Source organism: Camarhynchus parvulus, chromosome 3, assembly GCF_901933205.1.
Source record: "Camarhynchus parvulus chromosome 3, STF_HiC, whole genome shotgun sequence".
NCBI lineage: Eukaryota > Metazoa > Chordata > Aves > Passeriformes > Thraupidae > Camarhynchus > Camarhynchus parvulus.
The window spans coordinates 7,840,738-7,861,948 of record NC_044573.1 but is presented as its reverse complement, the minus strand read 5'-3'; the positions used below and the strand labels follow the sequence as shown (position 1 = coordinate 7,861,948).

Sequence of the window (21,211 nt, the reverse complement as noted above, 5' to 3'; positions counted from 1 at the left end):
AGGAAGGTAAGGTGATCACACCTTCAGCAATTTCCAGAAAAGTAATTATAAGCCCTGTTCTCAAAATAAAATGAATGGAAAATAATTTGCTAAAATATTACCCTGTGGAAATAATCACTTAAAGCTAAATGCAAATGTTAAATTCAAAACTGTTGCTCTGACTTACATTTGTTATGCTGAAGTGAATTGTGGAAGGACTCTAAAACTGGGCACTTCAAATATTTACATTTCAGCTGCTCAAAAGTATGAGTTCATATTTACCACATTATCAGCTGCACTTCTCAATGGAAAAAGCTTTCCTTGCAAAGCTGGGATATGCAACCAAAAAGACAAATGGATCTGTGTTTTCTTATTAAGGGCCAACTAACAACTCAAATGAACACCAGAAAACTGAAACTATATGCTTCTCTTCTTTCACACAGGTAATTCTTGGTTATGTGACAGTCTGCCTGAGTACAAGATTTATTGTTTTCCCCAAAAATCAGAGTACCCCTGCAGCACATAACTAGCAAATTAACAAATTCTGCAGATCAATTGGCATATCAATATTTCAAAGTCTGGTTTTCTCAGTTCTCATCAAAAAGCTGTCACCACAGAAGCTGCAGAAGCACAAATGACAGACTGATCACACTGGGGAAAAAAAAACCAAACAGAAAAACCACACAAACAAGCAAACAAACAAACAAAAAAAAGGGCAAACAACCCAGACAATTATGGACATGCCATTCCTTTGTGCAAAGCAAAACGCAAAATTGGGTATCCTGACTGAGTTTTTTTAAGTTTCTGGATAGCTTATCTTGTTCCTTAGAGCAACCAAACTTTGTATGATGTCTGGAAGATGAGATTTTGAATTATTTCCATTGACCAGAAATTCTTCTTGAAAACAAACACCTCCACATTCACAGAAAAAACACAAGACAGACAAATCGTTTCCTTTTCAGAATATTCAAATACATTCTTTTCATGAGTCACATCAGCAGCTTTTTTGGCCTGCTACTGTAGAATCATAGAAGCATTTGGGTTGAAAGGGACTCTCACAGGACACCTTCAACTGGACCAGGTAGCTCAGAGCTCCATCCACCACCTTGTCCAACCCTTGTGCTGACCATGCCATTACCTAGTCAAAAGTGTAAGTCTGATACTGTAGCCTGAGCTCAGGAATGCAAATGAAGGAGGATGCTAAGAAACTTCAAGGGCAGGTAACAAACCAATTTCACTCCTTATAGCATCAAACTGCTTCTTCAGATAATCAAAGGTCTGAGCACCTTTGGATTGCTACAAAGAAGCTGAAACACTGCTCTTGATGTTTTGAAATATAACCCATCTCAGATTTGTTTCCTTATGCTCTGTGAACACAGCAACAAAATAAGAACAAGAGGCAATGAAAAGCAGTTGAAAATAAAAATAAGCTTGCAGCCTATGACAGTCAAGGGTTTAGAGCAGTGTCTGTTCAGGAAGATACTTTTTAACAGACACATACCATAGAGAAAATCTGATAATTGAATTAAACACATTCAGAACAAATACTTCAGCCACAGTTTGTCTAGATGTTGCAAATGAGACTTTGAAAGAAATTAAATGTGAATATTTAACAAAAAGTTCTACAGAAGCTGACATTTTGAAGATGATTAAGTTCTTGTCTGGTCTGTCGTGGATTAATTAGTCCTAATTATGTTTTCTGTATTTGCATAAAGGCAAAAACTCCAGACATAGAAATGATATTCATGGATGAACTATTACTAGGCCAGAAGCTGCCTGAAACCACAAGTCTTTTGCTGAAAAAGTTCCTGCAAAACAATGAGATTTCTTTCACAGAGAAGGAAGTTGTGCTTGGGAAAAGAAAAAAGCAAATGCCCCACAGAATTCTGTCTAAACCCTGTGTTTTTAAGATATTCATACAGCCAAATCCACTTCAAATGGGAATTAGCACCTAAAATTTCTTCAAGCACTAACTGATACTTCAGTACCTAAAACAGAGATAACCTGAAACACTAAGCCATTACCCTCCAACAAATAAAACTGAATCTGCACTCTCTCTAACAAGACTCTTATTGGATGAGACAATCACAGCTGACAAAATATTTTTATGTCCTTCTGGGAAGACTGTAGTGGAAAGAGAAGGATATTAAGTTACATTGGATTGTCAGGATTCCGTATACTCCCTACTATATCTCAGTAACATTTTCATACTCAGAGGGAAAAATATGTAAGTGTACCAGAAGAAAAAAATCCTGCATAATAAAGTAATCTTTCTATGGACCAACTGGAAAAAACTACAAGAGTCAAAGAAAATCTGGAAACAGAGTGTTGCAAAATGTGGAATGTGTAAAATTTCTGTAAGGAAGTCCTTTAATGTTAAACCTTTGTTACACTTTCAAGCCTAATCAACAAGAAGGGAGATTCAACCCATAAATCAGAGAGCAGCAAACAAGCTCTAAGTGATGTCCCCAGGTGTTAGAAAAACAAAGTTCTCATTGGTAAAATTGCCTAGGTAAGTTTCAGGGCTGGACATGCTTCAGTGATCTCAGACCTAGGAGGAAGTTAACAAACCTTGGGAAGAAGGATGCACCACTTATAGTGGGCCCAGAGAAAGCAAAATTTATGCGTCACAACGACACATGGCAGAAATTCCAAGATAAGAAAAACTCATAAACCAACTCACCAATTGTGCTGAAATCAGCTTCGACTGGGTAAAAGGTTATTTCGGCAGGGGCAGATCACAATCACCAAGCCTAGAAATCCACAGACCCAAAAGAAGAGAAAGCCTGAGCATACAGACTAATCCACAAGGGAAGTGAGAGAATCATTAACCAACAGAAGAGGGAATACCAATTAATATGAGAATTAGGTGACCCGTAGCCAATGTACTAATTCCTTTGTTCGTTAAAATGTACAAATAGCAACAAGTTCTGACAGCTGGTGTGCTTGATTTGTGCAATACCACAAGCACCCAGGGTTGTTCGACTCTGAAATAAATGTTCAATGTCTCTCTCTAGTGTGTAATTACTGGTTTGTTGCACACCAGGTAATTCATCTGATTTTTGTGGACAAGAGCTTTTCATGCTTGCATTGAGGGCTTAAACTACCAAAGGCTGAAGAGATGGAACAGATCCAGTCCTTACTTTTGAATGCTGCAATGCCATCCAGAAGATGGACAGATATTGTATTTGCAGGGAATGCCCGGACGAAGGCAGGAATGATGCATCTGACTCCATGTTCTCAGAAGGCTAATTTATTACTATATTATATTAAAGAATACTATACTATACTAAAGAATACAGAAAAGACTTACTGAATGCTAAAAAGATAACAATGAAAACTCTTCACTCTCTCCGGAGTCCCGACACAGCGTGGCCCCAATTGGCCAATGAGTGAAAACAACTCACAGCAGAATCCAATGAAACAATCACCTGTGGGTAAACAATCTCCAAACACATTCCAGACATGCGAAACAGAGGAGAAGCAAATCAGATAATTATTGTTTTCCTTTTTCTCTGAGTCTTCTCAGGTTCCCAGGAGAAAAATCCTGGGCAAAGGGATTTTTTCAGAGAATGTGAATGCCAAAGACAGACAGTTCATCAATAGTTTTCTAGACAACTAGCATATACAAAGTAACCTCCCAATATAAGAAAATACTGGAAATGGATGTCAAGAAACACTAGAAATGCCAACATTAGGGAAGTCATTGATAAGAAGGTTGAAAATGGAGAAAGATTTCTCTATGCATAATATTGCTCAAAGAACTAGAAGAGGAATAAGGAAATTTCACTTCAAAGTATGAGAAAACATTTAGTGAATAGACAAGAGGAACCAAGAGGTAGGAGAGGAGCAAAAAGAATATTTCAAAAGATGGAAATTTGGTTTGGGCTTAGTAATATTTCCTTAAAAGGTGAAGGAATAAGCACAGCTGAATATTTAGCTTGCTATGTTTTGGATGAAAACTGGTTACATGAACATCCTTCTTGTTCTATAGACTATAGACTTGTCCTATAGATAAACAGATCAGCTAAGGCAAAACACTAACAGCTGAAAAAAATTCAATAGTGTCTAATTGTGACCAACAATTCCAGGGTAAAAAAAAAAAAAAGGTCCAAGAAAACAATTCTGAAATGTCTGAGATTCTCACTGAAGTGACAGCCTACAGATTAAAGTAGGAAAAGCTCTTTTGCTCTGTATTGAATCAGTGAAGCTGCTCCTCATCTTAGTGGGTGTCTGTTTAAAAAACTTGAGTTTTTTTATAAAGCTGCATACACAACATCAAATTTCTACCCCATGTTTTATTTCAGTTTGACACAGGTATGGTTTCTGGAATATTAAAATAAATTTTGAACCACTAGCCTCAAAAGCAGCACATGCTATTTGGGAGGCAATGCTAAGAGAGGAGGATATATGGAAAACACCACCAGTGGAGGTGTAGGCTTTATAACTTGTGCATATGTCAAAGTTGCATTTGGGACTCTCCTGAGACCTCAATAAAACATTTTTGAAAATTAAAAATAATACCGTAATATAAAAATAATAAATAAAATAATGCCTTAATATTAAAAATAATTGCCTTATTGGCAACAAATTACTTATATAGCCATCAATTATGAAAGGGGATATTGATTTACTTGTGCATATAGATGCTGGGTAAGGCACAAACTCTTATTGTGTCTTCTTCTAGATAATGGAACAAATAATTAACACTATACTATTGGCTGTACTGGTTTCAGTGCATTTAAAACAAAAAGTTTAGTAGAGGTAAGACACTTCATTCTTCTGAGACAAAGAAACTTCCACTATCCAAAACTACAAAGAAAACCACCACTGCAAAAACTTCCTAAGCAGTTTTCCCCCCATTTCCCAGAGCATCAGATGGTAGCACCCTCATCAAGCAAGAGATGCCAATTGAAGAGTCTGCAAAAAGCAAGATCAGAAAACTGCAGGTTTGTTGTGAGCAGCTTACTGTGAAAATGCAGGTGGCTCCTGCAGCAGCCCAGAGAGGCATCAACAGCTCTCTGCAATGAACACCAGCCAAAAAGGCCAATGCAGGATGTAAAACTGCTTAAATGAGCAACTGCTAAGACAGTGAAGCTAAAATGATGGAAAATGAATGATGTAAAGAATAAGGAAATTACAGGAGCAGTTCTTAGTCTCATGAGGTCAGCTTACCCTCTTCATTTTTCTACACTTGTCTTTCCCTCTTGGAACAAATGTGGTGGCATCCCAAAGCACCTCTACACTTAGTGTGCTGCAAGGATTTATATAAGGCTTAGCACATTCAAAGTTATTTTTCAGGAAATTTGGCCCTCATTCCTGGAATTCCAATGACCAACTTAAGCTGAAATGCCTACTCCAAACACTTTAGACTTTTTTGCACAGACAGAACTACTTCTGACATGTGAGAAAAATCCCCTGAATAGAGCTGCAGGATTTGGCTAATTGTAAGCAGAGGTTCCTATTTTGGCTTTCTGGACACTAGTCTGTAAAATCCTGTTTTCCAGTGGCTTATAAAACTTAAACCATCAAAGCTTCTATTTTCCATGCTGCAGCATCTGCTGCAGGCTGGTTCCTGTCCCCACTAGCCTGATCTAAGGGAAAGCTGTTCTTTTAAGGCACCCAGAGCAAATTTGGTTTGTCCCAAGTGAAGGAGGCTCCAGAGTCTCCTATTTGTGAACACTCTGAGGACACACAAAGGGCAAGTAAGTCTGCATACAGCAACACTGACATTTGGGGCAGAGAACAAGACTTTTCTTGCCATTACTGACACTACCAAGGAGATATTATACCTCCCAGCCAGGAGACAGCAACTCCACCCTCAGTATTCTTCATGCTGATAGCTAAAAAGGGGAAAAGACCTGCCTGGAAGACAAAGAGACAGGCTATTTTCATTCATCTCTTCTTCCATATGCATTACAAAACAGCCCATAATTACATGATAACATATTTTCTACAGGACCTGTAAATCATTTATTTCATAGACTTTATTCTGGGAATGAATTGAGAAGCAGTGGACTATTATCTGCAGGACTCCTACCTCATTTATTGCTACAGCTGGATGATAAATGAGTCAGGGAATTATAGAGAGAAAAAAAACCCCTAGGCTCATAGCAAATACATTTATTAATTTTAAAAGCTATTTTCCTATTTTTTACATGTTTCTAGGGCAATGGGAGAATTAAGTGTTTCACTTATCTAGAGTTCTGTTTACTGTTTACCTAGATATTCGTGTCTACTTCTGTAGAGATTAATCTAAAGTAACAGATTGCTTTAAAATCTGTGAATTCCTTCCTCTGGATCCACATGTAACCCATGCTACTGAATGGAATTGGAGGAGGAGGAAAGACTATGCATACTAGCAAGCAACCACCAACAAGGAGAAAAAACAAATTTCAGGACTAGCAACATAACAGTGAAGACTTTTGCAGAAGAATATGCACAGTTAAGATGCACATTCTTGCCTGGTTGCAATAGCCACAGTCTGTGCTGCCACCTGTGTTTAAGACTGTGAATCAAGGCCAATGCCTAGCTGCCATTTAAGATGCAAAGTCAGATGCACAACAGTACCATGCACTCAAAGGTATCAGAATCACACAGCAATAAACTCCTAAATATACTGCTAAAACCACCAGCAGAATAAAATGGCTCCAGCATTTCATATCACACTGTCATTGGAAACAGCTTGTTTGTGAGGCAGATTTAAATTTGGGGTTTATCTAAACTGCTGATGTTCGAATGCTTCTCTCCCATCCCATAGCCAAATCCAAAGAGAAATTTACATTTTTTTCTCTCTCTTAATACTTCTCTGCTGATCCTTTGGGAGAAACAGTTTTTAGGATACATTTCTTCTTCTTTCAGGAGTTTCCACTGATTTCAATTTAGACCACCTTCCTGGCACAAGATAATTAATAGGAAAGCAGAACAAATGCCCAGGAGGAATTGTTGAACAAATGGCATCTGAGCTGTAAAAAGGATTTCAAAAGCAACCCATTCTGATTCCCTTTCATTTGAAAACCACCTACAAGCTCTAGTGATGCATTAAAGCCAAGCATGGCCTGAATAATCTGCAAATGCAGGGCCCCATTTGGAAGGAGGAGGAGGGCAGTGAAATATTTGGCAATATGGATACTCCTAGACACTGGAGGGTCTCTTTTAAAATGCACAGCCTTATCAACCAAACTGTTCAATCCTGGCTTAATCAGTAATTGGTGAGCTCAGAAACTGTAGCCCCCAGTTGTGCTTCTCTTATGGCCCAGCTGGTGACAAGTGGAAAAAAGTGTTTAAAATTGAAACAAAAACCAATCAGTAGCATTAGGCATCTCTTGATCACAACTTCCTAGCAGAAACTGAAAGTTAAAAGTGCTCAGTCCACCACAAAGGCACCACAAGCAGCTATAGCATCTGCAAGATAAAAAGGAGATTTCTTCATCGGATGGACACAGGTGGCAGAAAGACTTGAAAGCAGACAATTATTCCTTTTGAAATCTACTTTTGACTGCTGCACTCAGCATTCCTCAGGTAGCTGGGACCCTTTCAATTCTGCTTCTGTTAGGAAAAGAGCTACAGTAGATAAGTAGCATCAGTTCCCAGTTCAGTACCTTTTTCATGCTCTGACAATATCAAGCCAAGGCTGAGACAAACTTAAGGAAAGTAATAATCATCACTTAATAATGGTATCTGTTCAGTCATAGAGCATGAAAAGGTAAAACAAATTGTATTTGGATAATCTCTGTCCAACCTCAAATTCCAAAGGAGAAATCTTCTGACCAGAATAGATGATGTTTTAACTACAACCACTGCTAGTAACTGCTACACTTGGGAAATAAAAACATAATACACAAGGCCAGGTGTAATAAAACAAATCCTAATAAAATTGAGAGCTAAGCTTGATATTACTCATCACTGCTCACAAGGCAGGTGCTGTGGGTAAATAATGTAAAAGGAGCAAGAACAGTAAACACTCCCTTGTTATCAGACAACCTTCTTAAAAAAGATTTAAAAAAACAAACTTATTAAATTTTCATGTACTGAAACTCAGTTATAAATCTACAGAAGTGATTAATCAAGAGAAAAATGTTAAAAGAAGCAGTTATAAATAGAAACTGCATATCATTGCCACTGGTGTTTCCAGTGCAATACCCAGTGAAGCAATTAGCAGAAGTGGCCTGGTGAAGACCTCTATGTCCAAAAACCTGTTTGCCTTCTCACCTGTATTACCTGAGAAAATAAAAGACACTGCCTCTCTCAGAAACTGATCTTCTACATCTCAAAATACCAAGGATACAAATTTAAGAAAATAAATATGTCTTAAAGGCTATAGCTAAATTTCTCAAACACTCTAGATATACTGTCAGTCGAAAAAGAGGGTTGAAAAATGCACTGAAAAATAAGTGCAGTAAATCTTAATGTACATAATCCCTTTGCAGTGCATTAAGCTGTGGATTGTTGTTTAGAAGTGTTTTTGTCAGAACAGTTACTCAGGTTCTTCAGGACTTGCTCCTAAAGCAATGTTTTGGCATTCTCATAAACTTACTTTAGTGGATGCAAACAGCAATGAAATTCAAGATATTGCAAATCATTTTCCCTTAAAATATCTGAATTAAATCCAAATTAAGCATGCAGAAGAATTTGATTATTGTATCTGCAGTGACATCTAGTGCAAGAAATCAAAACCACAGTTAAACAGGCTTTAGAGAAAAGATGCTATTTTCATTTATTGCGTTGATTACTGACCAAGATAAACAAGAATAATTAACATCACCATTCTTAAAACTTTTATAATATCTTTTCCTCTACACAGCACTCACAAGCCAGCTGAAGGAAATTCTATGAAACATAATATGTTAACAAGAGACTACTTAATGTGAACGTGCATTTTTCTTTTCCATACAAATCCAGTTTGATAAATGAACATATAATACATAATTGCTGGAGGACAAACAATTATTGAGAAAGCCAATACCCCTAGGAACAGAGTTGCTACTCTATTTATTCTACAAACTTTTCTAACAGAAAACAAAGCAGCAACATGTGACTTAAATTCTTTCTGCCAGCTTCATAGCTGTGCAATCCTGTGTTAATTTTGCAGAGATTTTTAAACCTCTTAAAAATTCAAGCAGATGACATAGCTTTTAGAGAGGAAACAAAAACTGGAAGCGTGCAGTAAGAGTTTTCTAATACAAACAGATGATAAAAGAAGTTATAAAATATCAAATAAGCTTTGTTCAAGTGGAAGTACAGATGTAATTCTCCCTTTAGAAATAGACCAATATGCTTCAAACACTGCCAACAACAGAGATTATAACCAAAATGCAACACCAATATGCCTAACTAACAACAAGTTTACAAAAATTATTCACTTACTGAAACAGAAAAAACTTAGAAACAATTCCTGCCAAACATACAAATAAACACACATGCCAAAACTGTAAATGGTTTAAATGCAGCATCATGTAAACATTGTTTTATATACAGATGCACACCATTTTTTTCATTTGACCTGTAAATAGAACCAGTCTTAGACCCTGTTCTCCACAGGCACGTGAGGAGAGGTCTTTAAAACTCACATGCACTTCTAAAGGGCAGGATTAAAGCCTATTTACTTTTTAGAAGTCCTAGAGTTTGTTCTTCAGAAGCCCAAGAGCTTCTACAACTCCTCTACCCTGCTGCCATCAAAAGTGGAAGTAGACAGGAGAATTTTAGGTGAAAGCAGAAGGTGCTAATTGACAGCACTTCTCACCTGAGGAGTGAGCTTGTTAAAGCAAAGATATGAAAGATTGAAGAAAACAAATGCTCATCAAAGGGCAACACACTGGGGTAGAACACAACACAGAGGAGAAGAGGAAAAGCAGACAAGGGGGTCACAGTTAATAGGGAGTAACAACAAGGCATAAAACAGCAAAATGGTGATGTATGCCCAGCGTTTCAGGCAGAAGAACTGAGACAACAGTGTTTTAATACCATTCAGCAAATGTGGTTTAAAGATTACCTGTCTATGAAAATAAATGTAGACAAATGTAACATTTATATAGAACACAACAAACTGCTGTTGACAGAGTTCACTACGGTATGCAAGCCACCATGGAAAGCAAATTGTTAAAATAAAATTTATTTGCTTGTGTCACCCTAATCTACACCTTGTAATGACCAACACAGCTGCTCTGAGTTTTGGTCTCCCACTGTCTTTACTGCAGAGAGCCAAGATTCCTAAAGAATCTGGGACAAAGAAAGTTTAATCAACTGCCTTTAATCTAAAAGTGGAATATAAGGTATATTCATACACTCAAATATCATCCTATGAGAGTGCAGTTCATACAGAAGATGCAAGAATCATGCTGAAAAAGCTCAGTACTAGAAAATCAGAAATTACAGTTTCTGTGTTTAAATTCTTTAGATTCAAGTATTTAACAAAGGCAGCTTTCCCTTGTTTATATGTATTGTTCAGTTAACACCTCCTCTGATTCTGTAATTTATGTGCATGAATCAATGCATTTCCAACATAGAGCTTCCAAAACTTCCCACATAATGTTCACTTCCATAGCTGACTAAAATCCACAAATGCTTCATGTGACAATGGACTTCCCAATCCACATGTGAATAAAGAGAGAATTAACAAAGTTTCATGCATTTATAGATGCTTCAAAATAATAAAAAGAAAGAAAATTCCCCTTCTTAGATGAGTATGTCCACCAAAATAATAGGTATTAATCTGTATTTATTCATCATGGCAAGTCAAGGGTATTTCAGTTTCCCCAAAAAGAGGCATGATATAAACAACCAGTAGATGTTAATGCTTGAAGATAAGCAGTTTACATACAGTTTTCTTCCTCATGTAGGAACAACCCTTGTTAAGACATAAATATGCACTATTAAGCAGTAGTCAACCAAACAGCATAAAAAAGAAAAAGAATAATCAATAAATCATCAATGAACAGTGTTCAATTACATATTTACACACCATGTGGTGAAGTGTTGCAGCAGAATTATTGATGCAAGTGAGGTGATGTCACTAAATCAACAGGACAAAGCCAGCTGAAGTAGTGACTAGTTAAACTATTGATCACAGGAATTAGAGACACATACACACAAAAAAACCCTTGGCCTTTAATAGACTGTAATGATAGATCCCTCTACATCCTTTGACATCAACACACAAAGCTAATGACATGGTTAGAATCAAACAACAGGATAAGCAAATAAAAGGGAACTTTAAATCTACTTCAAACTAAAAATAAGTTTAAAAGAGCATTTAAATACCTTTACACTAGCTACAAATGACATACATTAGAAAGGCAACAGCTCAAAGTCATACCAATTTCTACACAAACAGAAAAAGGAAGAGAAATATAAAAGAGAGTTGGGAAGAAAAATCAGCAGAGAATTATATAAAGGAGCGCACATTTTAAAAAGATTAATCTAAAAGCTGCTAAAGGTTAGAAAAAAAATGAAACATGCACAAAGGATGACAAAAAAAAGGTGACACTAAAAAAAAGATGTCTAGGAGAATGACAACATATGCAGTCAAATAAAGCAGCCACATCAAAAGAAGTTTCATACCAATTCATTAAATTACCAATTAAGAGAAAAAAATCAAAAGTTGGCTAGGTTGCCCTAACATCTTAGATCCCACGACTGATCTTCAGTAGAACAGTACAAAAAGGACTAAACTAAGGAAAAGAGCAAACAGGATTTCTTCCCTCCTCCTCTTCTTTTTGGGAATGTATATGAAAGAACATTAGAAGAAGGCAATAAAAATTCACACAAAGATCCAATGAGCTTGAGATGAAAGCTAAATGCTCCAGTTAAGTGCTGACGTTGCAAGACATCTGAAGACAGAGAAGCAATGTAAAACAACACTGTTCTGTAAGGTGCAACCCTTTGGTGACATTTAAAGAAATAACCCAAAACCTGTGGACTTCAAACCAAACACTATCACTTTGGGCTCTGATGCAGTATTTTACCCAATGGTGAAGCATCTCCACATATTTATTAAATTTATAAAGCATTCAAATGTCCTTGCTGTTATTAAAAACAAGGATGGGTGACAGATTGTAGTACTAAGCAAGGTTAGAGTGTCAGTTTGTATTACAGTGAGAAGATAGAGGATGAAAACAAACATCACTACTATAAACAATGCTTGGCACTTCAGGCAGATCAACATCAAGAACCTGCCATGCTACACAATAAGGAATCCTTCATATAGAGTCAGCACAAAATTAAACCCTGATGTATGCAGTGTCCTAAGCCTTGAATACAGAAAATGAGAAGATTTGGGCTTTAGGTGTGAGTTGACAATAATTCAGACTGCAGAGGAAGCCACCACCGACAGTCACCCTCCAAAAGGATTCTTCCAAAAGCACAAAAGAAAAAGAGCACACTATCAGTGCTGCAACCCCCAGCCCAAGATATGCCCAATCTATCATCAACAGGATGAAAGACTACATAAGACATTCACAGCTGATAGTGGCATTCAGCCACTGCACACTACCCCAAATCAAAACTGACAACATCTGCAGATAGGATAGTTCAAAATAGTCTGAAGATGGAAAAACATAACTTCAGGTTAACTACACACAAATGTCAGAGGGGACAAAAGCTACCAACAGAAATAAGGAAGAATTCTAGGATGCACATGTCAGTTGCACATATGGTACAGTGCTGACTAGAAAAATTGAATTTTAAGCTGCCAAATACTTTTTATCAAAAACCTGCCTTCACACGGATTTTTCTGTTCCTTGGTACTTTCTAGCTGGAGAGTGTTTTCCATTCTCTATGAATTATTGTCAAGGAGGCATTTAGATGCTGCTGGTCTAAATTTAAACAGGGTTCAAAATAACTGGCAAGGGTAAAAAAATTTAAGGAACATCTTCCTTGCAAAACACTGTTTATTTGTCAGGCATCTTTGCCTGGTGAAAGCACTGTAGTCACTGAAAGCCAGGTAACTTTTTCCAGCAATTTTCTGTTGATCTAGTGGAAGACACCAGCATGCCCTGTGAGTCTTACTTGTATTTTACAAGGCTTATGCAAAACCCTTTCAATTATTTTGGATTTAAACATTAACAGATTTCCCCATCAGCCTGTGAGAACAAGTCAAAATCATGTGAACTTTAATATTTAGAACTTCTGAACTTTAATCTCTAGAAATTAGTACAAAAAACCATAGCTATATACAATAAAGTAGGGAATCCCATTCAGCTACAAACAAGTGCACTTGCATCTTGCTGGCATATGCCTATAAGATTTGGAGCAAAAAGTGTTAGAAACTGAAAAGCAAATGGTTTTTAATTCTCCAAGCCTGTTGCAGGTCAGGAGTTGGAAGGCACCAACTATCTCAGGATAGCAAAGCCAGGGGGAGGCAAGGCAAAGAAGATTTTAAATATAATAGAAACATTAAGTTCTAAGTACCTTAATAAAGAATGTCCTGAAAGTTACTGAATTATGGCATAGGGAAAGTGGCAGGTGTGACTTCAGTGATGTGGACATACAAAGACAATCTCACTTCTCAGAGTGCCAAGACAATCTGGTTTTACAGACTACAATGTGCACTGTCTCTGTGCGCAAGGGAGGGATGTAAATGACAAAACAGAGAATCCATAACAAAAAACACCACTGCTCTCTGAAATTTACAATCTGCTTTCCAGTGACTCAGCCTGGCAAACTTCCAAAAAGCCCTTTCCCACTCATATGCTGTCAGTGATTTCACGAATAATTAAACAAGTGAATAAAAATATGGATACTTTCAGTGAAATGGTGTGAAATAGAACAGTACAACTAAGAAGTCTGTTGCAGATTTTCAGGGTGTTTGGGACAAAGAAAGTTTAATCAACTGCCTTTAACCTAAAAGTGGAATATAAGGTATATTCATACACTCAAATATCATCCTATGAGAGTGCAGTTCATACAGAAGCTGCAAGAATCATGCTGAAAAAGCTCAGTACTAGAAAATCAGAAATTACAGTTTCTGTGTTTAAGTTCTTTAGATTCAAGTATTTAACAAATGCAGCTTTCTCTTGTTTATATGTATTGTTCAGTTGACCCCTCCTCTGATTCTATAATTTATGTGCATGAATCGGTGCATTTCCAACATAGAGCTTCCAAAACTTCCCACATGCAACATAATGTTCACTTCCACAACTGACCAAAATTCACAAATGCTGCAAGTGACAATGGACTTCCTAATCCACATGTGAATAAAGACAATTAACCAAGTTTCATGTATGTATAGATGCTTCAAAACAACAAAATAATATAAAGATGTAGCCAAAACATCTCCGATGAAGATGCAGTTAATAAATCCCAGTTCAGTATCTCGATAGACATTGAACAGTCCATTCTGTCATGCCGACTGCTAAGTAGTTACCAACCCCGCTCCATTCTCTCTGCTGTATGTGCTTTACTTTTATTTTTAAGCACAGAGCCATTCAACTCATGTGGAAGTCAGATCAGAGACAGTGGTGGAAATCAACAAGTGACACGAAAATCAAGCTTGAGATCAGCTATACGAAGAATTTAAAAATTACTTCTAAATGCTTGCTTGAATTGCATTACAAACAAGTTGTGTTCAGCAAATCCTGAAAGCTTAAGCTTAATTTTCAGAATTTTTATTTAACAGAATAAAACATTTGGCAACAAAAATATTAATTCATATGTTAAAAAACAAATTGTGAGAATTATTCCTGTGTGTATGTGTGCATGCACCCATGTGCTTGTACAAACACATGGAATCATCAAATAGCCTGTTAAACTATAACCTCAGACTGCCACCTCAATCATGGACCAAATAGCAATATAAAATCTCACCAGGACAACAGAAAATCCTTATATACTGTGCACTACATCCACTGAGATACCCAATGTAAGATAGGAAGTGATTATTCGCAGGTCTTGTTGATACCACACAAATACCAAGGATATGAGGGATCCAATAGTCCCTGGCCCAGAGTTTCTGCATTTTTAATTCAATAAAACTATTCCGCAATTTAAAGATTTGTTAGAGAGAAACTGTTTTGCACTGTGGGGTCACTATGGTGAATAACACAAGGAGCTGAGCCAAAGAAGATGACTTAGAAAAATAACTTTTTTTAAGGAAAATACTAAGGCTAGGTCAAATGCCAAGAGGAAAATTTATTTATTTGCCTTACCTTCAGAATATCTTGAGTTTCATTCCACTTGTTAGTCCACTCTTTGGTCAGTTCTTGTACCTATGAAAGAAAACAAATTTTGAAGAAAATCACATCTCTTTCAAAGTTCTTGAAAAATGCATTCTCAAAGAAGTCCTAAGTATTTGTGTAATTCTTTGTGAAGTTTAATACTTCAGCATATAGAACAGCACTGATACTCCAGCAATAATTGCCATATCTACAATACTTCTCCCTCAAAACCCAAAATTCTTATTTGCACTGTCAGATGAAAGGAAAGGCTGGGATAATTACTTCAAATAATTATCTACCTTCAAACAGTTTCATAAAGTGCTTTAATCCTACAAAGTTTACTGCCACAGACTGATCCCTTAGCTACAACAGGACAGCTCCTTTCCCATGGCACAGGCAGGCATGGTAAGGCAAAAATGCCCTGTAGAGGATGGCATGCAGAGGAAGAGCCAGACCAGCAGGCTCCAGGAGCAAACCAGAGCAAAATCTGCTGCAGTTTAGAAACCACTCACTTCATTGTCATCAGCACAGAAGTGAGAAGATGCTTGCAAAGGCATTACAGACAGGGAGAGTGCTGGGTATAAAATCATTTCAGTTGGAAAACACCTTAAGATCAAGTCCAACTGTTAACCCAGCACTGCCAAGCCACTGCTGAACCCATCCCTCTGAAGTGCCACATTTATAGGTCTTTTAAATATCTCTGGAGATGGCGAATCAATCACTTCCCTGGGCAGCTTTTTCCAATGTTTGACAACCTTTCCATTAAGGAATTTTTCCTAATATCCAATCTAAACCTCCCCTGAAGCAACCTGAGGCCATTTCCTTTAGTCCTATTGCCTTTTACCTGGGAGAAAACTGAGCCCCATCTGGCTACAGCCTCCTTATAGGTAGTTGTAGAAAGTGAGGTTACCCCTGAGCCTCCCTTTTTCCAGGTTAAACAACCACTCCCCCTCACACTTGTGCTTCAGATACTTCCCCAACTCTCACTGTCCTTCTCTGGACTCACTCCAGCACCTGAGTGTCCTTTTTGAAATGAGGGGACCAGAACTGAACGCAGCGCTCAAGGTGTGGCACTCGAGGTGTGGCCCCAGCAGTGCCAAGTACAGAGGAAGAATCACTTCCCTGCTCCTGCTGGCCACACTGTTGCTGACACTGGCCAGGTGCCACTGGCCTTCTTGGCTCCCTGGGCAGTTGCTCGCTCATGTTTAGCTGCTGTCAACCAGCACCCCCAGGTGCTTTTCCACTGGGCATATTTCAGTTCCTTTTCCTCCAGGCTGTGGTGCTGCCTGGTGTTGTGAGCCAAGGGCAGGACTGTCAGAACCCAGGAAATTCCTCTGGCTGCTCTAGAGGACTCGAGACCCTGCCAAGGGGCTCAGAGACCCTGGCACAGAACCCAAGACCCCTATGCCTTTGATTTAGCCCTTGGAAAAAACAATTACCAACCATCATATGAAGAATTACAAGTCAAGAAAGTTTAAGCAGAATAACAGTTTGTCACAGGGTGAAAAATAGATTTTTGAAGTTTTTAGAATGAGGGCTTGGGGTCACAAGATGGAGGAATTTGGGTGCGCCCTGTCCTTTTTCCTTCTTCTTCCTAACCTCCATCTTCTGGGTGATGGTGGCACTTTTGGATTGGTTTAGAGTAGAAACTCACTGTCTAACATAGGTGATAGGTATTGGGAAATTATTGTAAATAATGTACACATAGTTTTTAGTATAAGAAGATAACACCGCCCCAGGGGCAGCAGTGTGCCTCAACCCAACCTGCCAGACAGACCTACAGCGAGTCAGAGAAAAAATGTTATAGATAAGAAACAATAAACAACCTTGAGAACAAGAATAGAAGAGTTCTGACTCCTTCTTCGACTGCTGGGCTGGAAAAAGAGACTTTTAATGCATCTCAGGGTCACTGTGACGAGCAGAGACCCGAGACAGGACCTGGCACTTCACCTTACTGAACATAATGCCATTGGTCCCTGTTCACCAACCCAGCCTGGCCAGACCCCTCTGCAGAGCCTTCCTACCCTCCAGCAGATCTACACCCACACACCTTAGTGTCATCTGCAACCTGACTGAGGCTGTACTTGTTCCCCTTGTGCAGATCATCAAAGGTATTAAAGAGGACTAGCCCAAATACTGAGCCCTGGGCAACACCACTGGTGACTGGCTGCCAAATGCATTTAACTCAACCATTTTTCTTGGTTCAGCCATCCAGATTTTTTTCTGAAACAATGCACCTGTGCAAGCCATGAACAGACAGTTCCACCAAGAGAATGCCGTGGGAGATAGCATCAAAGGCTTTCCTAAAGTCCAGGTAATATTCACAGCCTTTTCCTCATCCACAAACAGGTCATCCTCTCATAGAAAGAGATGATGTTTGTCACATTCTCATTTTCTGAAAAATCCCTTCGCCCAGGATTTTTCTCCTGGGAAGCTGAGAAGCCTCTGAGAAAAAGGAAAACAAATTCTTATCTCATTTGCTTCTCCTGTGTTGTGCTCACATGTGGAATGTGTTTGGAGATAGTTTCATTGGATTTCTGGTGTGAGTTGTTTTGACTCAATGGCCAATTGGAGCCAAGATGTGTCAAGGACTCTGGAAAGAGTCACGAGTTTTCATTATTATCGTTTTAGCCTTCTGTAAGTATCCTTTCTGTATCCTTTAGTATAGTTTAGTATAGTATTCTTTAATATAATATAGTATCATAAAATAATAAATTAGCCTTCTGAGAGCATGGAGTCAGATTCCCTCCTGCCACAAGGGTCCCAGCAAATACAGTCATGTTGGTCAAGCAGGATCAGCCTTTCCTGAACCCATGCTGATGGGGCCTGATTCCCCTGGCTGTCCTGTACATGCTGGGTGACTGGACTCAAGATGACCCACTCCATGACCTTCCCCAGACTGAGATCAGAATGCTCAGGATTTGTCCTTCCTTTCCTGATCAAGCAGTGCTCCACCTCTTTAGGTAACTTTCATATAACACCATTGCACAAAGAGAAGTCTTCGATGCAATTGCTCCAAATATCTCCCCATTTGCCACCTGCAGCTATTTTTTTTTGTCTTCGCAGATCAGCTCCAAATTAATCCATGACACCTACAGAAACTTCTCTCATCTCTACCTGCATCTCAAGATTTTCAACAAAGCAAGCACACATTTCAATGCATTACTATAATTCCTAGTGCTACTAAGTGGAACATTAAAGCAAAATAAATTTCAAAAGATTAAAGAAAAACATGAAGGAAGTCTATCACAGCTCTATTCACCACACCAGAACAATTTGTATTGCTCAGAAACACTTCATTTCAGTTTTAATTAAATCTTTTAAATGAAATGTTTTTAAATTAAACTGCTCCAAATTATTCTTATATAAGGAAAATCAACTCATTAAAGAAAGTCACCATATACTTGTCAAGCAATATAAATATGGTGATAAAGTCTTTAAATCTATACAAACAAATTAGCTATTGCACTCATTCAATTATAAAAAAGCTACAACCACTGCAACATCTACCAAGAATTTTCAGTAATTATGTCTGTTGTAATTATCATGAATAGTAATCACATAACCTTTTAACAAGGCTGACAAAGGTAATAAAATACACTTGATAAACACCCCAAACAGCAGGGCCAACACTTCTGAGCACGATAAGCAATGGTTACTGTCAGAACATGAATAACATATTCTAATTAGCTTATAGTCAGCAATTTACATTACTGTGCTACTCTTAGATAAAAGCTTTTTGATTGCACTCAAAAAGACTAAGGATATAAACAAAACAGGATTCTCAAAGCAAGATTCAAATTTTCTAATCCTAAAGGCTGAAGCAGTACCAGCGTAAACCTGGCTATTTAAACCAGCTAAGGAGCTAGTTTTTCTTAAGGCATCATATCGACGTATGATTGGCATCTTTTTGGCAGTTTTCAGAACTAAATATCTGCTGCCATGTAGCTGAATAATTTCAAATATTTTCCTCTTGCCTCTTCCAAAGTATGACTTTTACTCTTTTTTCTGAACCAATTTGCAACAGCTTTCAAAGCAAGCTAATACGCAGGAAAGAATTAACACAGAACGATACAATAAAGAATGAAAGACTGATAGTCAGAGAAATGATAGTACCATTATATCTAGATTCTTCTGGATGCTGTGAGTTATCCAAACTGTCTGGAAATTTTTCCAGCCTCTACATTTGGCTGGATTATTGAAAAAACTTGGTGAGAATCAAACTGTGAAGTACACTAAGACATAAGACCCTCCTCCAAAAAGATAACTAATTAGACACTTTATATATTTGTACACACCAGATTTAAATACTGAAATTTTCTAAAAATCTACCCCACACCACAAGTTATAAATTACTTCAAAGCATAGAAGAGGTGACCATTCTCCCCATAATCTTTTGCTGTTTTTTCTACCCTGAATATTTTATTACTGTGATTACTTGCTACTTATTACTGAGATTTAGTGGCTTTTCCCTGTCTAGTCTATTTACAAACATACTTTTTTAGTAAGGCAAGCTGGTCGGGGAACAAGTCTTTTCATTTCATTTTCATAAACAGAACTGCTACATAAATATAAAAGATGTATTTTGTTCTTAGTTACAACGTCATATTAGTAGGATAACAAAATTACTAATTCACACACCTACTTGGTTTTTTTCAAAGCACCAAGGCAATGCTGCTGGTCAGAAAAAACTTAGTTGTGCATTAAAAAAAAATCCTGAAAATTACAAGTACTCCTGCATCCAGACCACCCACCTTTCCTTTTCTTTGATGTTTAAAAACTGCTTTACAAAATTTTAACTCACCCTTGCTTCATTCTGTTGAAGCTTTTCTTCCATACTTAAAGCTGTTGGAGAATCCAAGAGCGCAATCTAAAACCATGAAGAGTAAACATCAATTCAAAAAGAAAACAGTCACAACTTCTGGGGGAACCAAATGAAATTGAATTGTTCGACTTTTCTGAGTTCTTAGCATAAACTTCCTTGAAGTTTAATATATATCATTTTACCTTGAAATACTGTAAACAGAATCATCAAAATCCTGTCAAAGCAGGTATTTCAAATTGGCTTGAAAGTACTATTTTCACTCATTCATACACATGGTCACACACAGGGAAACCAGACACATTTATAACAGGTAACTCCTAATACAGCTTTCTTTATATTTTAAAAAACATGAAAATTTATTATGCATGAATAGTTATCCATTTTGCTTTAATACTATGTATACTGCTTTATCTTTAATAACTGTATCTTAACATAACTGGCCTTAGAAGAGGAAAATTACTAAAGAACACAAACACACAGGCAGTACTCATTGTATATGACCTTCTACATTGAAGCCAGCACCACATTTTGGTAAACAGTATCTTCAGACCCACAGAAGCATTTGCAATACAGTGTTCTAGTGATACAAAGGAAAACAGGAAATAACTTATACAGAGATTTATACCACTGTGCATATGTAATACACCACCTGCTGTTTTACCAACCATTACAAATTCAATAAACTTAAGCTTAAGTTCTCTGTCTCCCACACAGCCATCTACCACATCCTACCACTGAACCAGATTTATTTTGCAATAACCACTATTTTACAGCTTGAAACAATGTCAAAGCATTCAAACTTCAAGGGGGTCCAAGTTACATCTACTTTGCTAACTCTAAATCAAATGACATTTTGAAAATAATTCATTTCCCCCTCCTAAAGAATATGAAAAAACCACAAGTAATTCAACCCCATAAAGAGTTTTTTAACTGTTTGTAACAAAGCAGAGCTCTCTGCTCCAAACATCCACAATAGCCATTTCTGCTTCCATCCCCTTTTTCAGCAATTTTTTATAGCATGAAATCCAGCTGAAGTCCTTCTCTTCTACTAACAATGGCTCCATGCTGAACTGACATTTCACATCGCACAGACCTTCTAAAACAGAATTACACTGTTCTAGAAACAAATCTGAAGTAGTACTTCAGATACTTCCAAACTATATTCACTCAAGTATGAAACCTAGCAGATCTGAAGGACATTATGCAGAAGAGACAACTGGCCTGAACCAATTGGATATTCTTTATTGTTACTCTG

The 21,211-nt window shown here is 37.6% G+C and overlaps 1 protein-coding gene across 1 annotated transcript in view; it reads right to left on the bottom strand.

Annotated features, from left to right (window-relative positions):
• The window catches only part of KIF16B (kinesin family member 16B), a 139,338-nt gene that overhangs the window by 83,915 nt on the left and 34,212 nt on the right, over nucleotides 1-21,211 (bottom strand). The window contains 2 exon segments of the mRNA XM_030944547.1: nucleotides 15,123-15,182; nucleotides 19,936-20,001. Of these exon segments, the coding sequence (XP_030800407.1) occupies nucleotides 15,123-15,182; nucleotides 19,936-20,001 (126 nt within the window).